This window comes from Rhinatrema bivittatum, chromosome 2 (genome assembly GCF_901001135.1).
Source record: "Rhinatrema bivittatum chromosome 2, aRhiBiv1.1, whole genome shotgun sequence".
NCBI lineage: Eukaryota > Metazoa > Chordata > Amphibia > Gymnophiona > Rhinatrematidae > Rhinatrema > Rhinatrema bivittatum.
The window spans coordinates 60,485,815-60,507,283 of NC_042616.1; the positions used below are offsets into that span (position 1 = coordinate 60,485,815).

General features: G+C 42.5%; 1 protein-coding gene across 5 annotated transcripts in view; it reads left to right on the plus strand.

The window, feature by feature from the left end:
* Positions 1-21,469, plus strand: part of LOC115084005 (tubulin delta chain-like) — a 193,534-nt gene that overhangs the window by 17,277 nt on the left and 154,788 nt on the right. For all 5 annotated transcript variants that reach the window (XM_029588249.1, XM_029588248.1, XM_029588246.1 and 2 more), the window contains 2 exons: positions 271-383; positions 12,003-12,098. In XM_029588249.1, the coding sequence (XP_029444109.1) occupies positions 271-383; positions 12,003-12,098 (209 nt within the window). The remainder of the gene's footprint in view (positions 1-270; positions 384-12,002; positions 12,099-21,469) is intronic.

A 21,469-nucleotide genomic window follows, 5' to 3' on the forward strand; every position in this document is an offset into this window, starting at 1 on the left:
GGGTAGTAACCGCCACATCAAGGGATGCTTGTTTACCCAGACTGCACAGATCAATGCCTTGTTGGATGTCTCAATGTAAATCCTCTTTTCCACATTTCTCTCTGCCATTGAAGTAGACAGTTGTCGTAGAAATGAGGCCATGAGAAAGAGACCTTAGAAATGAAATTAAGAAACGAGTATTTTATACTTTGAGCAGGCTCCGTATTACAACTACTTGGACCTATTTTATATTTTAATGTGTTTTTATTTGATTTTTTTTCTCTTTCTCAGTTCAGGACAATGTCTGCTGTATGGCTGCAATTGGGCCAATGTGGGAACCAGCTAGGTCTGGAGTGGTGGCAGCTCCTTACCAATGAGAACGCTGCCCATCAAGAGTCTGACAGGTAATTTTGAAGAGAGGATGAGCCCCTAGGCTGGGCAAGGAAAATTGGAGAAAACCCCAGCCACTTTTTCAAGACTTTTTAAAAACCTTTTTCAGGATAAAGCATACACTGTTTGGTGGATAGCAGAGCTGTATTCCTATATGGGAGAGCCATGTGTTAGGCCTACATGCCTCTGCATTGGGGAGTAGTAGCTAATGCCTTTATTAACATGCCTTTATTAACATGGGATTTAAATGGCGATGTGCTAATTTGCACACACCTTTTTTGTGTGCAAAACTTGCTAGTTTGCACACAAAAAATGTCTGCATTCATGAATAAAACAACATATAGCCTAGTGCACCTCATTCCATAGAATCCTTAGGAAGTTAGGAACCAATATCATCCTCTCTGAAAACTGACTACAGTTAAGGGCCTAAATTTATGATCTCAATTTCACTAGCCACCTAAATTTAGGTGCTTGAATGTAGGTGGCAACCGGAATGGAGGTAGGGCAGAGAAAAGAAGTTGGGAACTTAGCACTGATTTTCAGCACTGGGCACCTAACTTAGGCTCTTGAATCTAGGCAAATGAATTGAGGGCCTACATTTAGTTAAGTTTTAAGTGCCTATATTTAGGAGAATTTTCAACCCAAAACACAGGTCCTTAAATTTAGCTGAAAATCTGTCTAAAATTTAGGCCCAGAGCATTCTTTGAAATTGATTCCAGTGAGTCTAGATCAATTGTGCAGTCACTTTTAGACATGAGTATTAGTTACACTGGCTGAACAAAGCTATCCTTGCTGTCCCTCTCACCTCCTCCTGTGTTCTGACTTCACTAGATCTCCCTTTTCTTCTTCCTGCCTTTCTCTCCTGAGACTTCCCCGCCACAACATTTTGGGAAAGGGGAGGAGAGGAAGAAACTGTTGTTGCAGCAGTATTGGATTAAAGTCTGGAGGTCATCCTGCCAGGTAATCAGAAGCGGGGAGAGGGCTCCCTTGCACTATATCCAGAGAAGGATCCTCTTCCTAACCCATGGAACAGGATCTCTATTTCCTCACAGCTGCTTTAGGTTCTCTTCTTTCTCTCCGTTTCCCCCTGCTCTTCAGCTATAGCTGTTGTTTCTGGGGGATACTAGGTCAAAGAGAGGATTTTTTTCCCCCACTTCTCTGTGGCATTGGAAAGCCACAAATTGGGTTTCTTGGGCCAGGAGAGGAGCAAGAAATCCCATGGGAAGCTTTCACTGTTTGAGGACCATGCAGGCAAGCAGAAAATATGCTCCAGGTCAGGTGAGACCCAAAATATTTATTCAGGTAGGAGGAAGACTTGTTCATGGGGCTAGAATATCTCCAGGAACAGTGTTATAATAAAAAAAGAAAACATCAGTGGAAAAATGTTATAACACCTGGGAGAAAAATCATTAGAAAAGTCATTTCCCGTCAATAGCAGGGCTGAATTAGCCATGCTGTCTGGGAAGCGTCGCGACCCGAAGCAGGCGGAGTTTCCTCAGCTAGTAACAGAGCTTTGACTCTGTGCCTCTGCGCGGTGGTGTTCCCGCACGGTTCTCTCTCCTCTTCAGTTTCTTTTTTTCAGCTAGCCGATCGCACGCATGGTTATTCTCACATTTTTCTCCTCACAGAATATTTTTTTCAGTGATTTTTGCTGTTTTTTCAACTTTTTCATTCCAGATGGCTCCCAAGCCGTCTGGATTTAAATATTGTCAATGTGGCAAAATTATGTCCATTACTGACGGACATAATGATTGCCACCTCTGTTTAGGCCCAGATCATGACCAAAAGTTGTGTCGAGACAGCAGCCGCATTTCTCCTCTGGCTGAATGCCACCGAGCAGCGAAAATAGAGCAGCTGAAGATGGGTTCCTATGCCCCACCTACCTCAGCCCATTCTTCGCTGGCACCGGCGAAGACAGGTAAGGCCCATACAAAACGGGCTTCCTACCTCGGGACTTCCGAAACGGGAAGAACCAAGCCGCGCTCTAGGTTGGGGTTTCAAAAGCCCCAACTACCCTCGATCCATACCGGGGCTCCGGAAAAGAATCGAGGAAAGGGAGCTCCGTCGAAGAGTTCGGGGCTATTAAAGCCAATCGAACCCCACCTTTCTGCGCTGAAAAAACAAGCGTCTACGACGCATGCTCTGGCACACGTGCAGAGCGTCGATACGACGCAGGATGCTACAATGCAGGACACTACGACGCAAGGCGCCGCTCCGAAGCACGGAGCCGCCTTGAAGCATGGCGCCACCTCGAAACAGGACATTGCTACGAAGCAATGCCCCATCATGAAGCAGGGGGGCCGCCATAAAGCACACCATTCAGTTAGAAGACGACACCTCTTTGACGCATGGTGCAAAACAGGCCGTATACACAAAACATTAATCAACACTTGAAACAGCCACCAAGAAAATACCTATGGGGCATGCTTCACTCACGCAATCTCATAGCAAAATACATCCTTCTTTTTTGGAACATACTCCTTTCAAAAGAATAGCAAAGCAAAAGCATCTGGAACATTCTCCTACTTCCTCTGCATCTAGCTGGGAAATTGAAGTGGAACTTCTCTCCAACGCAGAATCAGTTCCCTCACAACATTCTCTTCTCAGTACATGCTCCTTCTCAGCAGGATCAGCACTACCTACACCAAAACAGGCCCACGCAACTTCCAACATTTACAGTGGGAACACTTCACAGGAGGATACAACACTAAATGCTATTTCTCCTCCACACAAAAGGCAAAAATTACACATCCCTCCGCAAGGAACTCTTGCAGCATCTGCAATGTCAAAAATATCAGAAGTGCTATCCTCATTTTTTCAAGACCTGGAACAAGGAAAACAGGTTCCACCAGCGGTCTCTCCACACACTTCAACACCCCCTTCACCGGATCCTCTTACAGGGGACAACAGCTCAGAACCCGAGCACCACCCAGCGAGCCCTGTTTCGCAGGTTTCTATGGTTTTGTCTAACTCTTCTACTGGATTTCCCTTGGACCCCCTGGAGGGACCACAGGAGCCCTATTCTCCTCCTGAGGACTTAATCTATTCCAAATTCATTGAGAAACTAGGTACCCTCCTCCAAGTTCCAACAGGACGAATCCCAGATCCTAGAACTGAAATGATGGGCATTCTCAAAATTTTTGAAAACCCGGCTGAACCAACTGCCCTACCACCACATTCGATATTGCAAAACCTCCTTTTAAAAAATTGGAAAATCCCATTTTCCACGACCGCAACCTCCAGGAAGGTTGACATTAAATATAGGATTTATAACTCTTCAATTTACAAATCTCCTCAACTTCCTCATCAGTCGGTAGTAGTAGAGTCAGCTCTTGCAAAAGCAAAACGCTCAAAACTACACTCCAACACCCCTCCAAATAAAGAACATAAATGTTTGGACGACTTTGCAAAGAAGGTTTATCACTCCTCCATGTTGACATCTAGAATTCAATACCATCAATTTTATACTACACAATATTTATTTGAGACTCTTCAAAAACATCACCCACTTTGTCTTTCACAAGATAATAATCTTCCACAACCATTCCTGGATTTAGAGGAAGGACTTAGACATTTGTTCAGATCCGTTTATGAGTCATTTGAGTCCTCTTCGAGAACCTCCGCTTCGGCCATAGCCGCCAGGCGTCTAGCTTGGCTTAAAGCAAGCACTTTTCGCACGGATGTCCATGACAAGCTGGCAGATATTCCATGCGTGGGAGACAATCTTTTTGGTGACTAGTTCACAGACAGTCTCCCATTTGAAAGAACAAAGTGCAGCGGTACAATCTCTAACCTTCACATCGGAATCTCACAAATCTCAGCAGAGATATTTTCAGCCTTACCGTCATCAGTATTACCCACGGTCATATTCTAGACTATACGCACAATATAGGCCACATCCGTATGTACCTCCCAGGTCCACGGCCCAGGCTACACCCAGGGAAGACCCAGACAACAGAAGCAAACAACGACACCACAGCAAAAATAGCAATCGTCTTTTTGAGTTCCATCCAGCCACCGCCACCTCCAGATTTCATAGGACGGCATCTCCAATTTTTTTTTTTATTCTTTATTTATTCATTTTCAATACATAAAATACTATTTGCTTATAAAGAAATTCAGTGGGTTCTTAATGTCATAAACATTAATGTCTTAATGTCATAAACTCCTAACTTTACAATAATCCTAGTCAGGAAAAAAGAAAAAAAATTTTTTTAAACAAATAAACTAGTTGGAGTAATACATAAGTATTCAATAATAATTTTCGACCATTAGTTCCCACTCCCAGCAGAATATATAGTACGGAGGAGATATGAAATCTTTTAAGGAAGTTCAGCACAGGAATAACCATATAAACTGTAATGGAAGGTACACATTACAAACAATCCATATCAATCTTACTGGATTAAGATATTAATTTTCCTGACTTCTATAAATTCTTTTAACTGATCAGACGTAAAAAACACAAAGCGTTCATCACCCTTTGTCAGGAAACATTTACAAGGAAACAAAATTTTAACTGTAAAGCCCAGCCCAACTGCCTCTTGTCTGAGGTTTAAAAAACCTCGACGCCTGGCCTGTGTGGCTGGGGCTAAATCTGGAAGTATTTTCACTGCTGCATCATGGAAATTTATTGGATGTTTCCTAAAATATGATTTCATCACCATGCCAATATCCTTCGTTGTAATAAAAGATACCAGAAGTGTTCCCCTGCTAATCACTTCTAAGGTAGAATCTTCCAAAAATCCTGTCAAATTCCCTGCAAAGGGAACATTACTGGCACTTTCCATCCATCTTGACAAGGGAAGAAAAAAGCAAGAATTAATAGATGGAAAATTTGCTTCAGTTATTTCCAGCTTTTCCAAAAAGAATTTCTTTAGAGTAGTGTAGGGAATCTCCCCCACTACTCTCGGAAAATTTGTCAAACGTAGATTTAAATGTCTGGACTTATTTTCAAGAAATTCCATTCGCCTGGATAACACCTCACGGTCCTTAATCACCGCTATCTTGTACTGCTGGAACTCATTGTCTTTCTCTTCCAAACCATTAACTTTTCCTGTCAGGAAATCGACTTGGTTTTGTATATCAGCAGATTTTTGAAAACTTTGTGAATTAGATTGTTCCATTTTATAATTCAAAGAATTTATTGCAGAAGTCATCCCAGCCATAAAATCCCAAAGAGAATCTAACGTCACCTGTGCAGGCCGCATTGGTATGGTTATTAGCTCCTTCCTGAAGGTATTTTCTGTGTCCATACCTCCTTCCAGCCTTCCGCTGGGTTCTGATGGTCCCGCTGTTCTCTGTCCTCCCACCGGGCTCGAGGTGAAGAGTCCTGGGTCGACACCTTCAGGAATCTGCAAGGGGCTTTCTGAAGCAGTACCAGTTTGAGACGCCACCGGTTCCTTCCTCTTCGGCTCCTCACCAGCTCTCGGCACAGGCGGTTGCCTCTCCTCCGGGCTAAGAGACACCTCCCCTGCCGGAATGAACGGCTCTCCCATGCCATCGTGCACATCAGCTTCCTCGGTTCTCCTCTGTGGGACTGTAGAGCACATAAAACCGGTTATCTCTGGTTGTAAGCTTGAAAAGGGAGTCGACACGGACGGGTAAGTCCGTATTTTCCCTTTTCTTTTAGCGGGCATTCTTCAAAGGGAAAATTAACAAAGTTCCAGAGAGCTCCGACTTAGAGCTCAATGCGTGCCGCCATCTTAACTCCTCAAGTTACACTCCGTCTCCAATTTTTTCTAAACCACTGGGAAGCCATCACTTCAGACAAATGGGTGATCAACATTATCAGGGACAAGTTATCATCCAATTTCAGAGGGATTCCACCCCTTCCTCATCTGTCTCCAATACGGGATGCACCTACCCATTCATCATCCCTCCATGTGGAGTTATCCAACCTACTACTTCAGAATTCTATTCAAACAATCCCTCTTCAACATCAGAATCAGGGATTTTATTCCCCATATTTTCTAATTCCAAAAAAATCAGGAGGCCTCTGGCCTATACTGGATCTCCGTCTCCTGAATCAACATATTCAGAAAGAGAAGTTCAAAATGACCTTTCTCAAAAATATCCTACCTCTGATACAACCCCAAGACTGGCTATGTTCCATCGACCTGAAGGATGCTTATTCCCACATACCAATTCACCCTTCCTCTTGGCAATACCTCTGTTTTCAAGTTCAGAGTTCGCACTACCAATACAAGGTACTCCCATTTGGTCTGTCCTCAGCCCCAAGGGTATTCACAAAATGTCTAGCAGTGGTGGTGGCTCATGTCAGGAAACTTTCGATCCAAATATTTCCTTATCTGGACGACTGGTTAATAGTAGCTTCCAATCCGTCCACCCTCAAGACGCACACGTTACGTACAATCAATTGCCTTCAAATGTTAGGATTCCGAGTCAACTTCGAAAAATCCCAACTCCAATCTACACAGATACTTCAATTTATAGGAGCTCTCATCAATACGATAGAAGAGAGAGCCTATTTTCCATCAGACAGGATGCGCACTACTATGACTTTAGCGCACAGCCTATTCAACAAACATCAAGCATCTGCACGCCAAATCCTTCAACTTCTAGGGCATATGGCGGCAGCCATCTACGTAGTTCCCCACACCAGACTGCACATGCGCCGCTTACAGTGGGGACTAAAGCACAGTGGTCTCAGTTTCTACAACCGCTCACCTCCAAGATTCACATTACCAACACGATGAAGGAGGACATTCGATGGTGGCTCTCTCCTACCAACCTATCAACGGGAGCCCCTTTCCGTCTACCTCCGCATCAGCTCACGCTTACTACAGACACGTCCAGGAAAGGTTGGGGAGCCCACCTAGGAGACCTAAAGACACAAGGTCTCTGGACTCCCCAAGAGTCTATGTACCAGATCAATCTCTTAGAACTTCGGGCGATCTGGAAAGCACTTCAAACCTTCTTCACTCAAATCCAACACTCAAACTTCATGGTGTATACTGACAACCAAGTGGCAATGTTCTACATAAACAAAGAAGGAGGGTCCGGTTCTTGGATTCTGTGCCGGGAAGCACTTCGAATACTTCATTGGACTCTCCCTCCAAGCCACTTACCTTCCTGGCCTAGACAATATCACAGCAGATCATCTAAACCGAGTTTTTCATCCACACAAGTGGACCCTGAATCCAGAGGTAGCGGAAAACATTTTTCAGCAATGGGGTTTTCCGTCGATAGATCTTTTTGCCACAGAAAGCAACAGACAGGTTCAAACCTTTTGCTCCATTTATCCCAGCAGCATACAGTTCGCCCCCGATGCCTTCCTCATTCCATAGACGACAGGCTTGATGTATGCTTATCCTCCCATTCCATTAATTTCTCGGACAGTTCAGAAGTGCATACAGGATGTGGTGGACATGATACTCATTGCTCCAGCATGGCCAAGGCAGCCATGGTATGAGTATCTGAAACGGCTTTCCATACGCCCACCAATACTGCTACAAAACCGTCCACATCTGCTAACACAAGAAGGAGGCTCTCTTCTTCACCCGATGAATCAACCGTTCCATCTCACAGCATGGAGATTGAACAGCAGGTATTGAATCATCTTAATTTACCCACAAGTGTGGAAAACATCCTAATCGCATCCAGGAAACCTTCTACCTGACGTAACTGTACAGGCAAATGGCATCGCTACCTATCCTGGTGCACTCCTAGGAACATAAATCCTTTCTCTGCTACCGCCTCACAATTATTACAATCTCACACCCTATACGAAGCGGCTCTAGCTACCACTTCAGTCAGAGTACACATTAGCGCTATAGCAGCGTTCCATGAACAGCATAACGATCTGCCTATCTCGAATCACCCATTAATATCTAGATTCATGAAAGGCACGTTACGTCTTCGCCCGCCAGTGACCAAACCACTGGTACCATGGGATCTCAACATAGTTCTGGAACAGCTCATGCTATCACCCTTTGAACCATTAGAGACCAGCCACATAAAATATGTGACATGGAAAACAGTTTTTCTAGTGGCTATTACATCAGCACGGAGGGTCAGTGAACCCCAGGCATTAGTTCACTACTCCCCCTATCTAGAGTTTTACCATGACAAAGTGACACTCCGACCTCATCCTACCTTCCTCCCTAAGGTGGTTTCCCTTTTTCATCTCAATCAAACTATCACTCTCCCCATTTTTATGCCAAAGCCGCATACCAGTGCCCAGGAGAAACTTCTACATACTCTAGACCAGGGGTCGGGAACCCATGGCTCGCGAGCCAGATATGGCTCTTTTGAGGGCTGCATCTGGCTCGCAGACACGTGTCGCCATACTTCGCGGTTCCCCGCTGACCCAGCTGCTCCCCGGTCCTCCGTCGCCCGGGCTTAAAATGCTGTCAGCCCGGGCGGAACGCGGCAGGACAGCTGGAGTCAGCGGCACCGGCGTGCTCTCTTCTCCTCCCCCCCCCCCCCCCCCCCCGCGGCCCGGAAGAGGAAGTGGAGAGCATCGGGTGCCTGCGCGGGAAGAAGAGACCACACTAGCGTGGTCTCTTCTTCCGCGCAGGCACCCGGATGACTCCAGTCGGCGTGCTCTCCCCCCCCCCCCCCGCGGCCCGGAAGAGGAAGTGGAGAGCATCGGGTGCCTGCGCGGGAAGAAGAGACCACACTAGCGTGGTCTCTTCTTCCGCGCAGGCACCCGATGCTCACCACTTCCTCTTCCGGGCCGCGGGGGGGAGGAGAAGAGAGCACGCCGACTGGAGTCATCCGGGTGCCTGCGCGGGAGTCATCGGGTGTCAGCCGGGTGCCAGCGCTGGAGTCATCGGGTGCCTGCGCGGGTCTTCCCGCGCAGGCACCCGATGCTCTCCACCGGCGTGCTCTCCACCGGCGTGCTCTCTTCTTCCCGCGGCCCGGAAGAGGAAGTGGAGAGCATCGGGTGCCTGCGCGGGAAGAAGACTGCAGCGCGGCTCGGAGGAAAATGAAAATCTTCAACCGCGGCCGATGGGACTCCGCCTTCGCCTCCGCGAGGGCTGAAAATGAAGGAGGTTAGCGTTGGGAGGAGGCTGCTGCTGCCGCGAGTTCCCGGGGGGGGGGGGGAGAGAGAGAGTGAATGAGCGAGCAAGCATGTGTGTTTGAGATCCTGTGTGTGTGAGTGAGAGATTGCATGTATGTGAATGATTGAGAGCCTGTATATGTGAAAGAGAGTATGTCTGTGATTGAGATCCTGCCTGTGAGAGAGAGAGCATGAATGTAAGTTTACCATTGGGAACCTGTATGTGTAAGTTTGTGATTGAAAACCTGTTTGTGTGAAAGAGTATGTGTGTATGATTGAAATCCTTTGTGTGTGAGAGAGATCATGTGTATGTATGATTAAGAGCCTGTGTGTATAAGTAAGAGAGAGATCATGTGTGTCTGTGTCTGATTGACAGCTGGTTTAGGTGATGGAGCATGTGAGTATGTGATTGAGAGCCTGTGTTTAAATGAGAGAGAGAGACCATGTGTGTCTGTGTGTGATTGAGAGCTGATTTAGGTGAGGGAGCATGTGAGTATGTGATTGAGAGCCTGTGTGTAAATGAGAGAAAGAGAGGACATGTTTGTAAGCATGTGAATGAGAGTCTGTGTGTGAGAGAAAAAGACAGCATGTATTTATGTGATTGGAAGCCTGTGTGTGTGTAAGCGTGAAAAGATAGACAGCATGTGTGTAAATGTGTAATTAAGAGCCTATATAAGTGAGAGAGAAAAACATTTGTATATGTGAGTGACTGAGAGCATGTGTGTATAGGTGTGTCATTGAGAGCCAATGTGAGAGAGAGCGCTGGTATGTGACAGAGAGGAGAAAGTTCCAAGCAAACCACCCCACCTCCTGCTAATTCAGAACAATCTCAGGACACCTGGATATCAAACGTTCCCAGGTATGCAGAGCAAAAAAATTTTTGTATCCTTATTATTTTTCATTACTGGATCTTTGTGTCTGCTATTTTGAAATATTTTGTTGGTATCTGGAAATGTTTTATATGAGTTTTTAATTATTGGATATTCCACTCATCAGCTGTTTCGAAATATGTTCTTTTTGTTAGTACAGTTTTACTGCTGATGATTTTATATTTCTTGATTTGTTTTATAAGGATGTGTGATGTTTCTTTTTTCCTTTGTTATACTGCATACAGAGACTCTGGCTTGTTGCAGTTTCCAATTCAGTTTTTGTCTGCATGCTTCTTGTTATGCGTTTTGGTCTCTTTATTCTATGTTAGGTGAGGGACAGCACGTGATTCAGGTGAGGTTTTCTGCTGGCGTGTAGTTTCTGTGTAGGACTCTATAGCAGCCTGACTTGGTCCGTTTTCCTAATAGGAGATGTATTGGTGTCTTAAGGCCTGGTGTAATATTTTCAGAGACTTATTGTACTTTAAAAGTGTGATCTTACATAAAATGCACACATTTACTTGTATTTAGTTTTAAACATATTGTATGGCTCTCATGGAATTACATTTTAAAATATGTGGCGTTTATGGCTCTCTCAGCCAAAAAGGTTCCTGACCCCTGCTCTAGACTGTAAAAGACTATAGCCTACTACAAATAAAGGACTCAGTCCACTTCTAGACACTCTCAGCTGTTCCTTTCCTTAAATCCCAACAATCTGGGCCATCCCGTTTCAAAAAGGACTATAGCCAGTTGGTTATCACAATGCATTCTATTTTGCTACAATAAACATTCTATCAAACTTGAAAGTAAACCTAAAGCGCATCAGATACGTGCTACAGCAGCATCAGTTGCTCACTTGAACAATGTTCCACTATTGGATATCTGCAAGGCAGCAACATGGTCCTCCATTCATACCTTTACGTCACACTATTCTCTACAACAACAAGCAACTTCTGATGCAGCACTGGGCTCTGCAGTCTTATCTACATTAAAAAAGATATGAGACTGTCTACTACTTCCAGGGTTGCTGTACCAACCTTCAAAAACATTATACATGGACGCAACCCGGGAGCTTGGGACTCCCAGACAGCATGGCTAATTCACCTTGCTATCGATGGGAAAAATCAAGTTTGCTTACCGTAAACGGTGTTTCTGTAGATAGCAGGATGAATTAGCCATGTGTTTCCTCCCTCCTCCCTTGACAGTCATCTACAGGACATAATAACTTACTTTACCTCTCGCTTGGCTACAAAGACACTGAAGAGGAGAGGGAACCGTGCGGGAACACCACCGCGCAGACACCCAGAGTCAAAGCTCTGTTACTAGCTGAGGAGACTCTGCCTACTTCGGGTTGCAACGCTTCCCAGACAGCATGGCTAATTCATCCTGCTATCTACGGAAACACAGTTTACGGTAAGCAAACTTGCTTTTTTCCACAGATTTTTTTTTTTTTTTTGCTATAATATTGAAATTCCCAGGAAAAATTATATAAAAACTGAAAATATAGGTTTCATCACATACGATAGCCTGAAAACCACTAATTTTACTTTTTAACAGTTTATAGCAGAATATCATATAGCCTATTGCCTACAACATAGGTAGCCTATCTATCAATGTCTATATTTTCCCATCAATTCCCAGCTTCCCTACTGGATTCTTACCAGTTTCTTAGTCCCAGTAATTCACCCTTTGCAAACTGTTCCCAGGGCCTGTAGATAATATTGCTGGTTTTCTTTCAGATATCCGTTTTTTGCCCGGGATGGAAAGCTGAGTGCCCTCTGCGTGGACAGTGAGCCCAAAGTGATTAGGAAGCTGCAGAAGCAAATAAAGAAAGGGTGTGTGTGACCTTGAATTATCTTCTCCCTGGCTCTTAATAAACAGGGACAGGATTGTTGGCTCGAGTTTGGCTAATTCTGTATCTGCGTCTTCCAGTAACTCCTGACCCTGGAAATTCCAGATTGAAAACTGCTGCGGAAAGGGCATCTGTTAACTTAAGTTTTGAAACTTTTTGTATATCTGGAAATTGGGTTAGAACGTGGCCCTCTCATTTTGTAAAGAAGCTTGACAGTGCATTCCGCAGTAAAATGTATGGAATTATGTGGCAGTTCTGCAACAAATCCGCAGTGCAAAGTTAGGCTTATAAATCATTGCACTTGGAAGGGCAATGAGTCTTGACAAATTTGGTTTGGAAAATAATATCAATGCCTGCAACTTTGTAGGTTGTGATAGCTTTTGAAGGACCAACATAAAGGATGATGCTATTTGAGTTTTTGAGGCTGTTGAGGTCCCTTCTTCAGATTGCAACTTAGATAGACTCCAGTTTTCTCCAGGACTAATATTGCTTCTTAAACAATATACAATATATAGAGATGGCAAACGTATACATGCAAAACATAACAGTAATGAGGCAGAAAAAAACCAAATGGTCCATCTAGTCTGCCCAACAATTTGCTTTTGATAGTAACTGCCATCCATGCAGATTACCCCATGCATTCTGTTAAAGGTAATAATTGCCATTCTGTGCGGGTCACCCCAATACCCTCTGTTAAGGGTAGTAACTGCCATTCCGTGCAGGTTACCCCCCATGCAGAAATGTTATACCATCCCTATCTTTAAGTCAAACATAGATAGCAACAGAAACATAACAGCATAAAAAAAAACATATGGCCCATCTAGTCTGCCCAATTTATGTAGCCCTTACAATTCCCATCATTCCCTCAGATTCCCATGTTTATTCCATTCTTTCTTGGATTCAGATACTGTTTTAGTCTCTACCACCTCCACTACTGTCTCTGTAAAGAAATAGTTCCTAAGATTACTCTTGAATAGAACTTTAAACGTGACTCCTGATATGCTACTGTTGAGGAAAGGTTTTTTAACTGACTGTTTACATGCAAACTCCTAAGAAGAATAGATTGTCTTGACCCTTACAAAGTTAGAGTCAAATGTTATATTGCTTGATGAATATATTATATATATTAAATGGTGCATTGTCTTAATCCACTGTGATAGCACAGTGCGGTCTTTGGCTTTAGGGAGGCATGCTGGAGACAGAAAACCAGCCGGACTCTGGCTTTAAACAAAAAAGCACTTTTGTTCTTTAAATAGACAGCAAAAGGCCTGCTTACCTCAGCAATGTTACTTCAAAAATCGAGCACTCAAAAGTATAGGGTTCTGGCATAGTTCCTAGAGCTTCCTTCTCCCATTCTGGGCCCTTTGGTTCCTTCCTGATTCTGAGCTTTTATTCCCCTTCCCTGGAAAATGCCCTGCAGCCTGAATTCCAGCTCTGGGTATATAAGGTAGATCAGGCCAGATAGCTGATCCTGGTTCTTTAAGATGTTCTGGAGTCCTGGTCTATACATTCCTTCACATATTCTCCACTTCAGCTCAACTTTCTTAGGTTAAGTGCCTGCCCCTTACCAGGGATAAGTCTTGGGAAAGGAAACCAGCATTCCTATTTTCCTTTCCCGCCCTGTGCCAGACCTGTCCCTTTCTTCTAAAGGAAAGTGGAAGGGTGTGGACCTGTAAGCCAAGGACCAACTTCCCTTCTATCATATGTGCATTCCCCTGGACAAACTTAGACTAACCATCTTGCAGTTGGGCCATCTATATTTTCCATGGTTAGCCTTGCCCTTGCCATTCTGGGGGACCAATTAAGGGTTTCTGGGGTGCCTGCAGTTCCTCATTTGTCTCAGGAAACCTGTCTATTATGGCCTCCCATGATGGCGTTGCCATCGGGGTTTGGGCGTCTTGGTATCCATCATATATGTTTGGGCGTCCCTGAAGAAAGATCTCCAGAAACAATTCTTCATTTACAGAGTTGGTTGATCCAGCATTATAACAGGACCCAGAGAGTTCAAAGTCTGGGAAACTGTGCCCCAGGACTACAGTATATCAGAGCCATGGAAGTATATCCACTTCAAGGCTGGCTTGGTTTCCTTGAATACACACTAAAGTCACCATATGTTCATAGTCAGTATGGGTTTGCTTAGCTACCTCCCTCCGATCGACGGTTTTTTTCTCCCAAATTCAACTATGGACCCCATATAGCTCAACTGGGAGTAAGAAAGTACAAAGTCCTGAGTGAAGAGTATCAACAAATTTACAAACGTTTTCTTATTTAGCTAACTCCCATTGCTTCTTTCTCAGTCCAGGGACATTTCCTGGCAAAGTGGCTAGTGGCGTCTCTCTCCACAATGGAAGCATGGCATTGAATCTAAGTTCCATGGCTGGTTCTTCTCTGGGGTCTGCGATGCATGCCTTATTCCCCAACTGCAGACTCCGGTATCTAGTGGTGACTCTCTTGTTCCTTGGTGCACTCTGGCATTGATTGGGCATGGTAGAAGAAGTCAGAAACTTCTAGGGGTGCTTTCAAGTGTAAACCTTGAATGTTGGCATACCCACTGTCACACAGAGCAGTGCAAGCTGTCTGAAAACTGCTCCAGTAGAATTATGTTGACCACTTCTGTGCCAGTCTTGCTTTCAGGCTGTAACTACTTCCATCAATAGGAGAGATTCTGTGGACTTTCTCCTTTCCAGAGAGCTCCTCGCTGGAACTATTGTTGGTATACTTCTGGGAGACATTTTGCAAGTTCAAGGATGGCAGCTTCAACTTCCTTGTAGGTGGCCCTTCCAACTGGATTTGTAGCCTGGAAGGCAGCTTGGCTGTTGACTGTCAACAGATTGGTCAGGTAGATGGTCCAAGTGGACTCTGGCCACCGTGCTAGCTGGGCAGTTTGTTCAGATCTACTGGATAAAATCTTGGTCCTGTCCTATTGTAAGCTTAAATATCAAAGGAGCCCAGGATTAGGCCAGGCTGGGGTATCTTGTACAGCTTGCACTGTCTTCATCAAGGAAATCTGTTTATTCAATTGCTCTTGCAGGAATTGCTACCGGGGCCACTGGCCTCATATGATGCGTTGTAGCTGCCGTTGCCCTTCTGTGAGGGCCTGGAATAATCTCCCCATGCTAGCTTGAAAGTTTTGGGCTGTAGGTGGAACCTCTATGTACTTAGAGGAATGCAGTTGCTGCAAAGAAGGCATGGGAAAGAGAAAACACAAAATATTTCCTTCTATTTCTCTTCAGAACAAACAAACAAAATCTAGTCTGTCCAGCCCTGACTAATTTGATATTCCCTCTAACTAGGCAGGGTAGGCCCTTTAGTCCAAAGGATTTAACTATCAGTGCTTCCGCTTTAGCTAAGTCTGGAAACAAACAAATAATCATTTTTTTAGTGTGGGTCCCTGATCTGTGCTAGGCGTAGACCAGTAAATCCTACCACTATATGGGATAGCATGCAGCAGTCTTTGGCATTAGGTAGGTGAACACAGAAAGAATAGATGCCTTGATCTTTTTCGATACTTTATTGATGCAGAGACGTTTCTAGTAAATTGCCCGACTCAGGCCGAGTTTCGCAGCTTCACAGCCGCTGCCTCAGGGGCTACAAATAAGCAATCATCATTAAACAAATAAATATCTCACAGCAAACCATATTAAGATCTTATAAATATTAAAAAGAAATTTATAAAAGTTAATAAAAATCTTTTTTAAACATTGTAAAGATCTAAAATTGAAACAGCAAATCTACTAATAGAATCAAAATACATAAATAAATAAATAAAAAACAATTAAATAATTAAAAAACAATGACCTTAGACATTGATATTAGATACTTTTAAAAATACTTTTAAAAATATTTCAAATAATTATTTTTATACATGAATATAGTTTTTAACTTACAATTTTGAATGGACACAATTTATATTTTCTTTAAAAAATATTCTTACATTTACTGTTTTTTGGCGCCAAAATTGGGTTTTAAAAATGGCTACCGAGACGAGACTTGCAATAGTTGCATAGCAGAGACTGCGGTTTGCCATACAAGCTTGCATTTGGACCTATTGATTTGAAGGTGATATTAAATCTTAAATAATTATTTATTTAAGAATCATGGATAATATTTCCTGTATCTGATGTTTTTATTTTTGCTATATACATCGTTAGTAACAGAGTTATTACTAGTACTGATTGCAGCGGGAGTTTTCTAACAACATGTTACGGTGCCTTTCTGCTTCTCTTCTTTTTTTCTATTTATTTCGAAAAATAGCGATGCTTATAGTCTTACTAGTAAGTTTAATCCAAAAGAGATGTGTGGATGTGAAGTCAATGTAATGTTGAATGTGCGCTGCTGTTGTTAATTGAAAAACTGAGATTCTAAACCTATAATTGAAGGTAGTATTTCCATAGACCGCAGTGTACCTTTTCAGAGAAAGTGTCCGCATCGGGACACTAAACACGCCCATTGGTTGATTGACATTATTTAATATTGTGCTAATGGTTTTTAAATATTCGACTTCTATATACAAATATAGTTTTTATTCTTGAGTAGACTTTAATTTTTATATTTATTGATTTTTTGGCGCCATAACTGGAGTTCCAAAAATGGCTACCGAGACGCGGCTTGCACTAGTTGCATAGCAGAAACTGCGGTTTGCCGCACATATTTGTGTTTGGTAATTTTTTAGAAGTATTGTCTTTTTTGCTTCATACATTGTTAGTATTTATCCTTTTTATCACATGTTCCAGCGTTTTTTACCCCCTCTCCATGATGTTAAATTCATTAGCAATAATGATAAAAGAAATATTATTCAAATGTGAGGTATGGAAATTGAGCTGATAGTAGATCGAGTGTGTGCTGCAGTTGCTATTAATACTCTCTTGCTATGTTTGAAATACGGTAGAACAACTAAACAATAATTATATATGTTATGTAAATTTTAGATCAACAAAGGATTGATCAAGCAAGGTTACCATTGGTAGTACTGTTAATCTATTCAGGCTATGCTATCAATTAAAACGCTGATATAAGAAGTTGTAATGCTTTTAGTTGTGCAAAGATTCGGTGTGGTGTATTAATGGTTCTGGCATGAAATGTGGAAAACTAGTTACTTTTTTATAAACAAGTTTCAAATTACACTTTTATGCCATTTTTAGATTTGCATATATGAATGATTAGAATTTTTATGAAATTTACATATGGTGTAATAGTGGTTGTTTCTTCTTCTTTAGTTCTCTTAATTGTTTTACCATCGCTGGCATTTTTTGATCTGAGTGGATCATATGATATCAATGATTTGAATTTTGGAGGTAAAGTACTGTCTAATATCAATGTCTAAGGTCATTGTTTTTTAATTATTTAATTGTTTTTTATTTATTTATTTATTTATGTATTTTGATTCTATTAGTAGATTTGCTGTTTCAATTTTAGATCTTTACAATGTTTAAAAAATATTTTTAACTTTTATAAATTTCTTTTTAATATTTATAAGATCTTAATAATATGGTTTGCTGTGAGATATTTATTTGTTTAATGATGATTGCTTATTTGTAGCCCCTGAGGCAGCGGCTGTGAAGCTGCGAAACTCGGCCTGAGTCGGGCAATTTACTAGAAACGTCTCTGCATCAATAAAGTATCGAAAAAGATCAAGGCATCTATTCTTTCTGTGTTCACCTGACGGTACCATAGATCGCCTACCTCTTTGTTTTTTTGGCATTAGGTAGGGCAGAAAACCAGATGTACGGTAGCTTTCAACAGAAAAGCAATTTTATTCTTCACATAAATGGACAGTAAAAAGCCTACTTAGCCTACTTAGCAGTGTTACATCAAAAGTCAAGCATTCAAACATAAGGGTTCTGGCATAGTTCCTGGAACTTCCTTCTCTTGTCTCTGCCCATTTGCACTTTCTTGAGTCTGGGAAATACCCTCTGGCCTGAATTTCCACTCTGGGTATTTAAGGTGGACCAGGCCAGATAGCTGGTCCTGATCCTTTAAGGTGTTCTGAGGTCCTAGCCTATACACTCCTTCACATTCACTTTCCCTTCATCTCCTTCCATTCAAGTATATAAGCGCACCCAATGTTCAGACCAAGATTATTTCATAGAAAACAAAAGGATTTTGTTAAGATGATCATGTTTGCCTTCCCAATGTTTTTATATTCATGCTATACCTGCAGGCTCTAAGAATATTGAGTATGTTTGTTTCTGTTTAAACCATGATCACTTTTCTGCCTTTTGAATGAGATCCAATTGTAAGGTCTACTGTTGTGAGCTGCAGCCTATCCGGTTTTGGCCTTTTGACAGTGTGAGGACATGTACATTATAGGGGATTAACTCCCTGCTATTATTATGGACATAATTATGTTATGACCATTGTCAAAGCCGAAATATTACATTTCATGCTTAAAAAGAAAAGATTCTGCAGAAGAAACCCTTTGTTTTATGATAGATATTATTTTCTTTCTCTTCAGGGAGTTAATAGTGGAAAGATAATGATAGTTAGGGGGATAATAATCAAACTACCCTGGGAAGTTTCAGAACTGTGAGAAGGCTTACAAGCAAATTTGGGCTCAGCTGGCATCTTATGTAGTTTTGTGCCTGTTTTATATTCAAATCTCTTTTGAAAAAGAATAAGAATTCAAGCAAAAATAGCATAATGTTCCTTCTATATATCATGTTCAAAAGGATACACATATTATGTTTTATAGTTTATCTCCACCACCAACCAACTCATTCCCCTCACCCCCCAAAAAAACCCAGTGTTTATTTGCAAAAGAATTGTTAGCGGTATAAGAAGACTTAAAAAGACTTCTGAAGCAAAATAGTTGGAAGAACAAAAACACCAATATCTTTAAATCATTAAGTATAATAGTTTTTGCTTTATGAGGTAACGATTGAATATAAAGATCCCAAACAACCGAGAAGACATTTTTCTTCTTGGGTGAACCCAATTTAGCCACCTATTTTTCCATAACAACTAAAGGGTGTAGGGCATTCTTCCACTGCATTAGATAGGAGGTCTGAGATCTCCAATTTTGCAATATTGATTTCTTCCCAAGAAGCAAAGCCTTTCACATCCATAACTTCTGTTACTTATTCCCCTTCTTAATTGATGACATATCTTCAATTAATGCCACTGTTGCATTCAGTTGTAGTTTACATCCCATAACATTCCCAAGATAACTCAAGACATTCTCCTAAAAATATTGAACAAGTTCACAAGACCAAAATAAATTTCCTAAACTTCCCATGTCCTTTTCACATTTAATACACCTATTGGTTCCCAAAAATTTAGACAGGAAAGCCATTTTCTGTGAAAAATAAAACCTAGTCAAAAACTTATATTGTGTTTCCATCAATAAAATGTTCTCTGAAACCTTGTTTATATATCTGAAACAATTTTGAAAAAGCAGAGTTGCTTACCCGTAACAGGTGTTCTCCCAGGGCAGCAGAATGTTAGTCCTCACATATGGGTGACATCATCAGATGGAGCCCTGTCACAGAACACTTTTGTCAAAGTTTCTAGAACTTTGACTGGCACACTGGACATGCCCAGCATACCACTAATCCTGTAGCCACCAGGGGTCCCCTTCAGTCTCGTTTGCAGCAAAAAGTACGAGCGAACAATAAGAAAACGGTATTGAACCCAACTCTGCAGGGTGGCAGGCGGGTTTCATGAGGACTAACATCCTGCTGCACTGGGAGAACACCTGTTAAAGGTAAGCAACTCTGCTTTCTCCCAGGACAAGCAAGATGGTAGTCCTACATATGGGTGAATAGCAAGCTACAGGCTGACTCATAAGAAGCAGGCCAAGCAGCACACAACATGTGCAACAGGCACAACAACTGGTGTGCTGTTGGTAATAATGAGGCAGCCTGAAATTCACAACGGGTTGAAGTAGGACGAGTTGGGTTTCTATACTGGAAATAAGTTTCATAGGACAGACTGGCCAAAAACGGAGTCTTGTCTTCCAGCCTTTTCCAGGTAGTAGTGGGCTGCGACGTGTGGAGAGAACTCCACGTCGCAGCTCTGCAGATGTCGGCAATCAGTACTGAATAATAGTGTGCTACTGACGTTGCCATGGCCCTGACTGAGTGTGCCTTCACTCGTCCCTGAAGTGGAAGGCCTGCTTGCTGGTAGCAGAATTCAATTCCATTCCCTTTATCATTTAGGTACAGAGAAGTGCGACCAAAATATAAGGGAATGGAACAGCTCCCCTATGAGGAAAGACTAAAGAGGTTAGGACTTTTCAGCTTGGAGAAGAGATATGATAGAGGGGGGATATGATAGAGGTGTTTAAAATCATGAGAAGTCTAGAACGGGTAAATGTGAATCGGTTATTCACTCTTTCGGATAATAGAAAGACTCCATGAAGTTAGCATGTGGCACATTTAAAACTAATTGGAGAAAGTTCTTTTTCACTCAATGCACAGTTAAACTCTGGAATTTGTTACCAGATGATGTGGTTAGTGCAGCTAGTGTAGCTGATTTTAAAAAAAGGATTGGATAAGTTCTTGGAGGAGAAGCCCATGACCTGCTATTAATTAAGTTGACTTAGAAAATAGCCACTGCTATTACTAGCAACAGTAACATAGAACAGACTTAGTTTTTGGGTACTTGCCAGGTTCTTGTAGCCTGGATTGGCCACTGTTGGAAGCGGGATGCTGGGCTTGATGGACCCTTGGTCTGACCCAGTATGGCATGTTCTTATGTTAATGCAGTCTGCCAACCAGTTGGAGAGAGTCTGCTTGCCCACCGCAACTCCAAGCTTGCTTTTGTCAAATGAAACAGAGAGTTGGGTGGACTTCCTATGGGCTGCAATGCGATTTAAATAAAATGCAAGTTCACGTTTACAGTCCAAGGTGTGCAGAGCTCACTCACCCGGGTGAGTGTGAGGCCTTGGGAAGAAATTGGGCAAGACTATGGACTGATTTAAATGGAAATCAGTGACCACCTTAGACAGGAATTTAGGGTGAGTGCAGAGAACCACCTGGTCATGGAGGAATCTTGTGTAGGGTCAGTAGGTCACAAGGGCCTGTAACTCACTTACCCTGCAAGCAGATGTAATGGCTACTAGGAAAATAATTTTCTATTTCTGAGTTTGCAGGAGTGCAGGGGCTCAAAAGGAGGACACATGAGCCGTGCAAGTACTACATTGAGGTCCCATGCCACGACCAGTGGTCGTAGAGGAGGCTTAAGCTGTAGTAAACCTCTCATGAAGCGACTCACCAGGGGTTGAGCCATTATTGGGGCATCCCCTATACCTTGAAGGTACGCAGAGATGGCACTGAGATGTACTCGTATAGAGGAAATCTGGAGACCAGATTCCAAGAGGTGCAAGAGATAGTCTAATAGTTTGGAAGTGGGGCA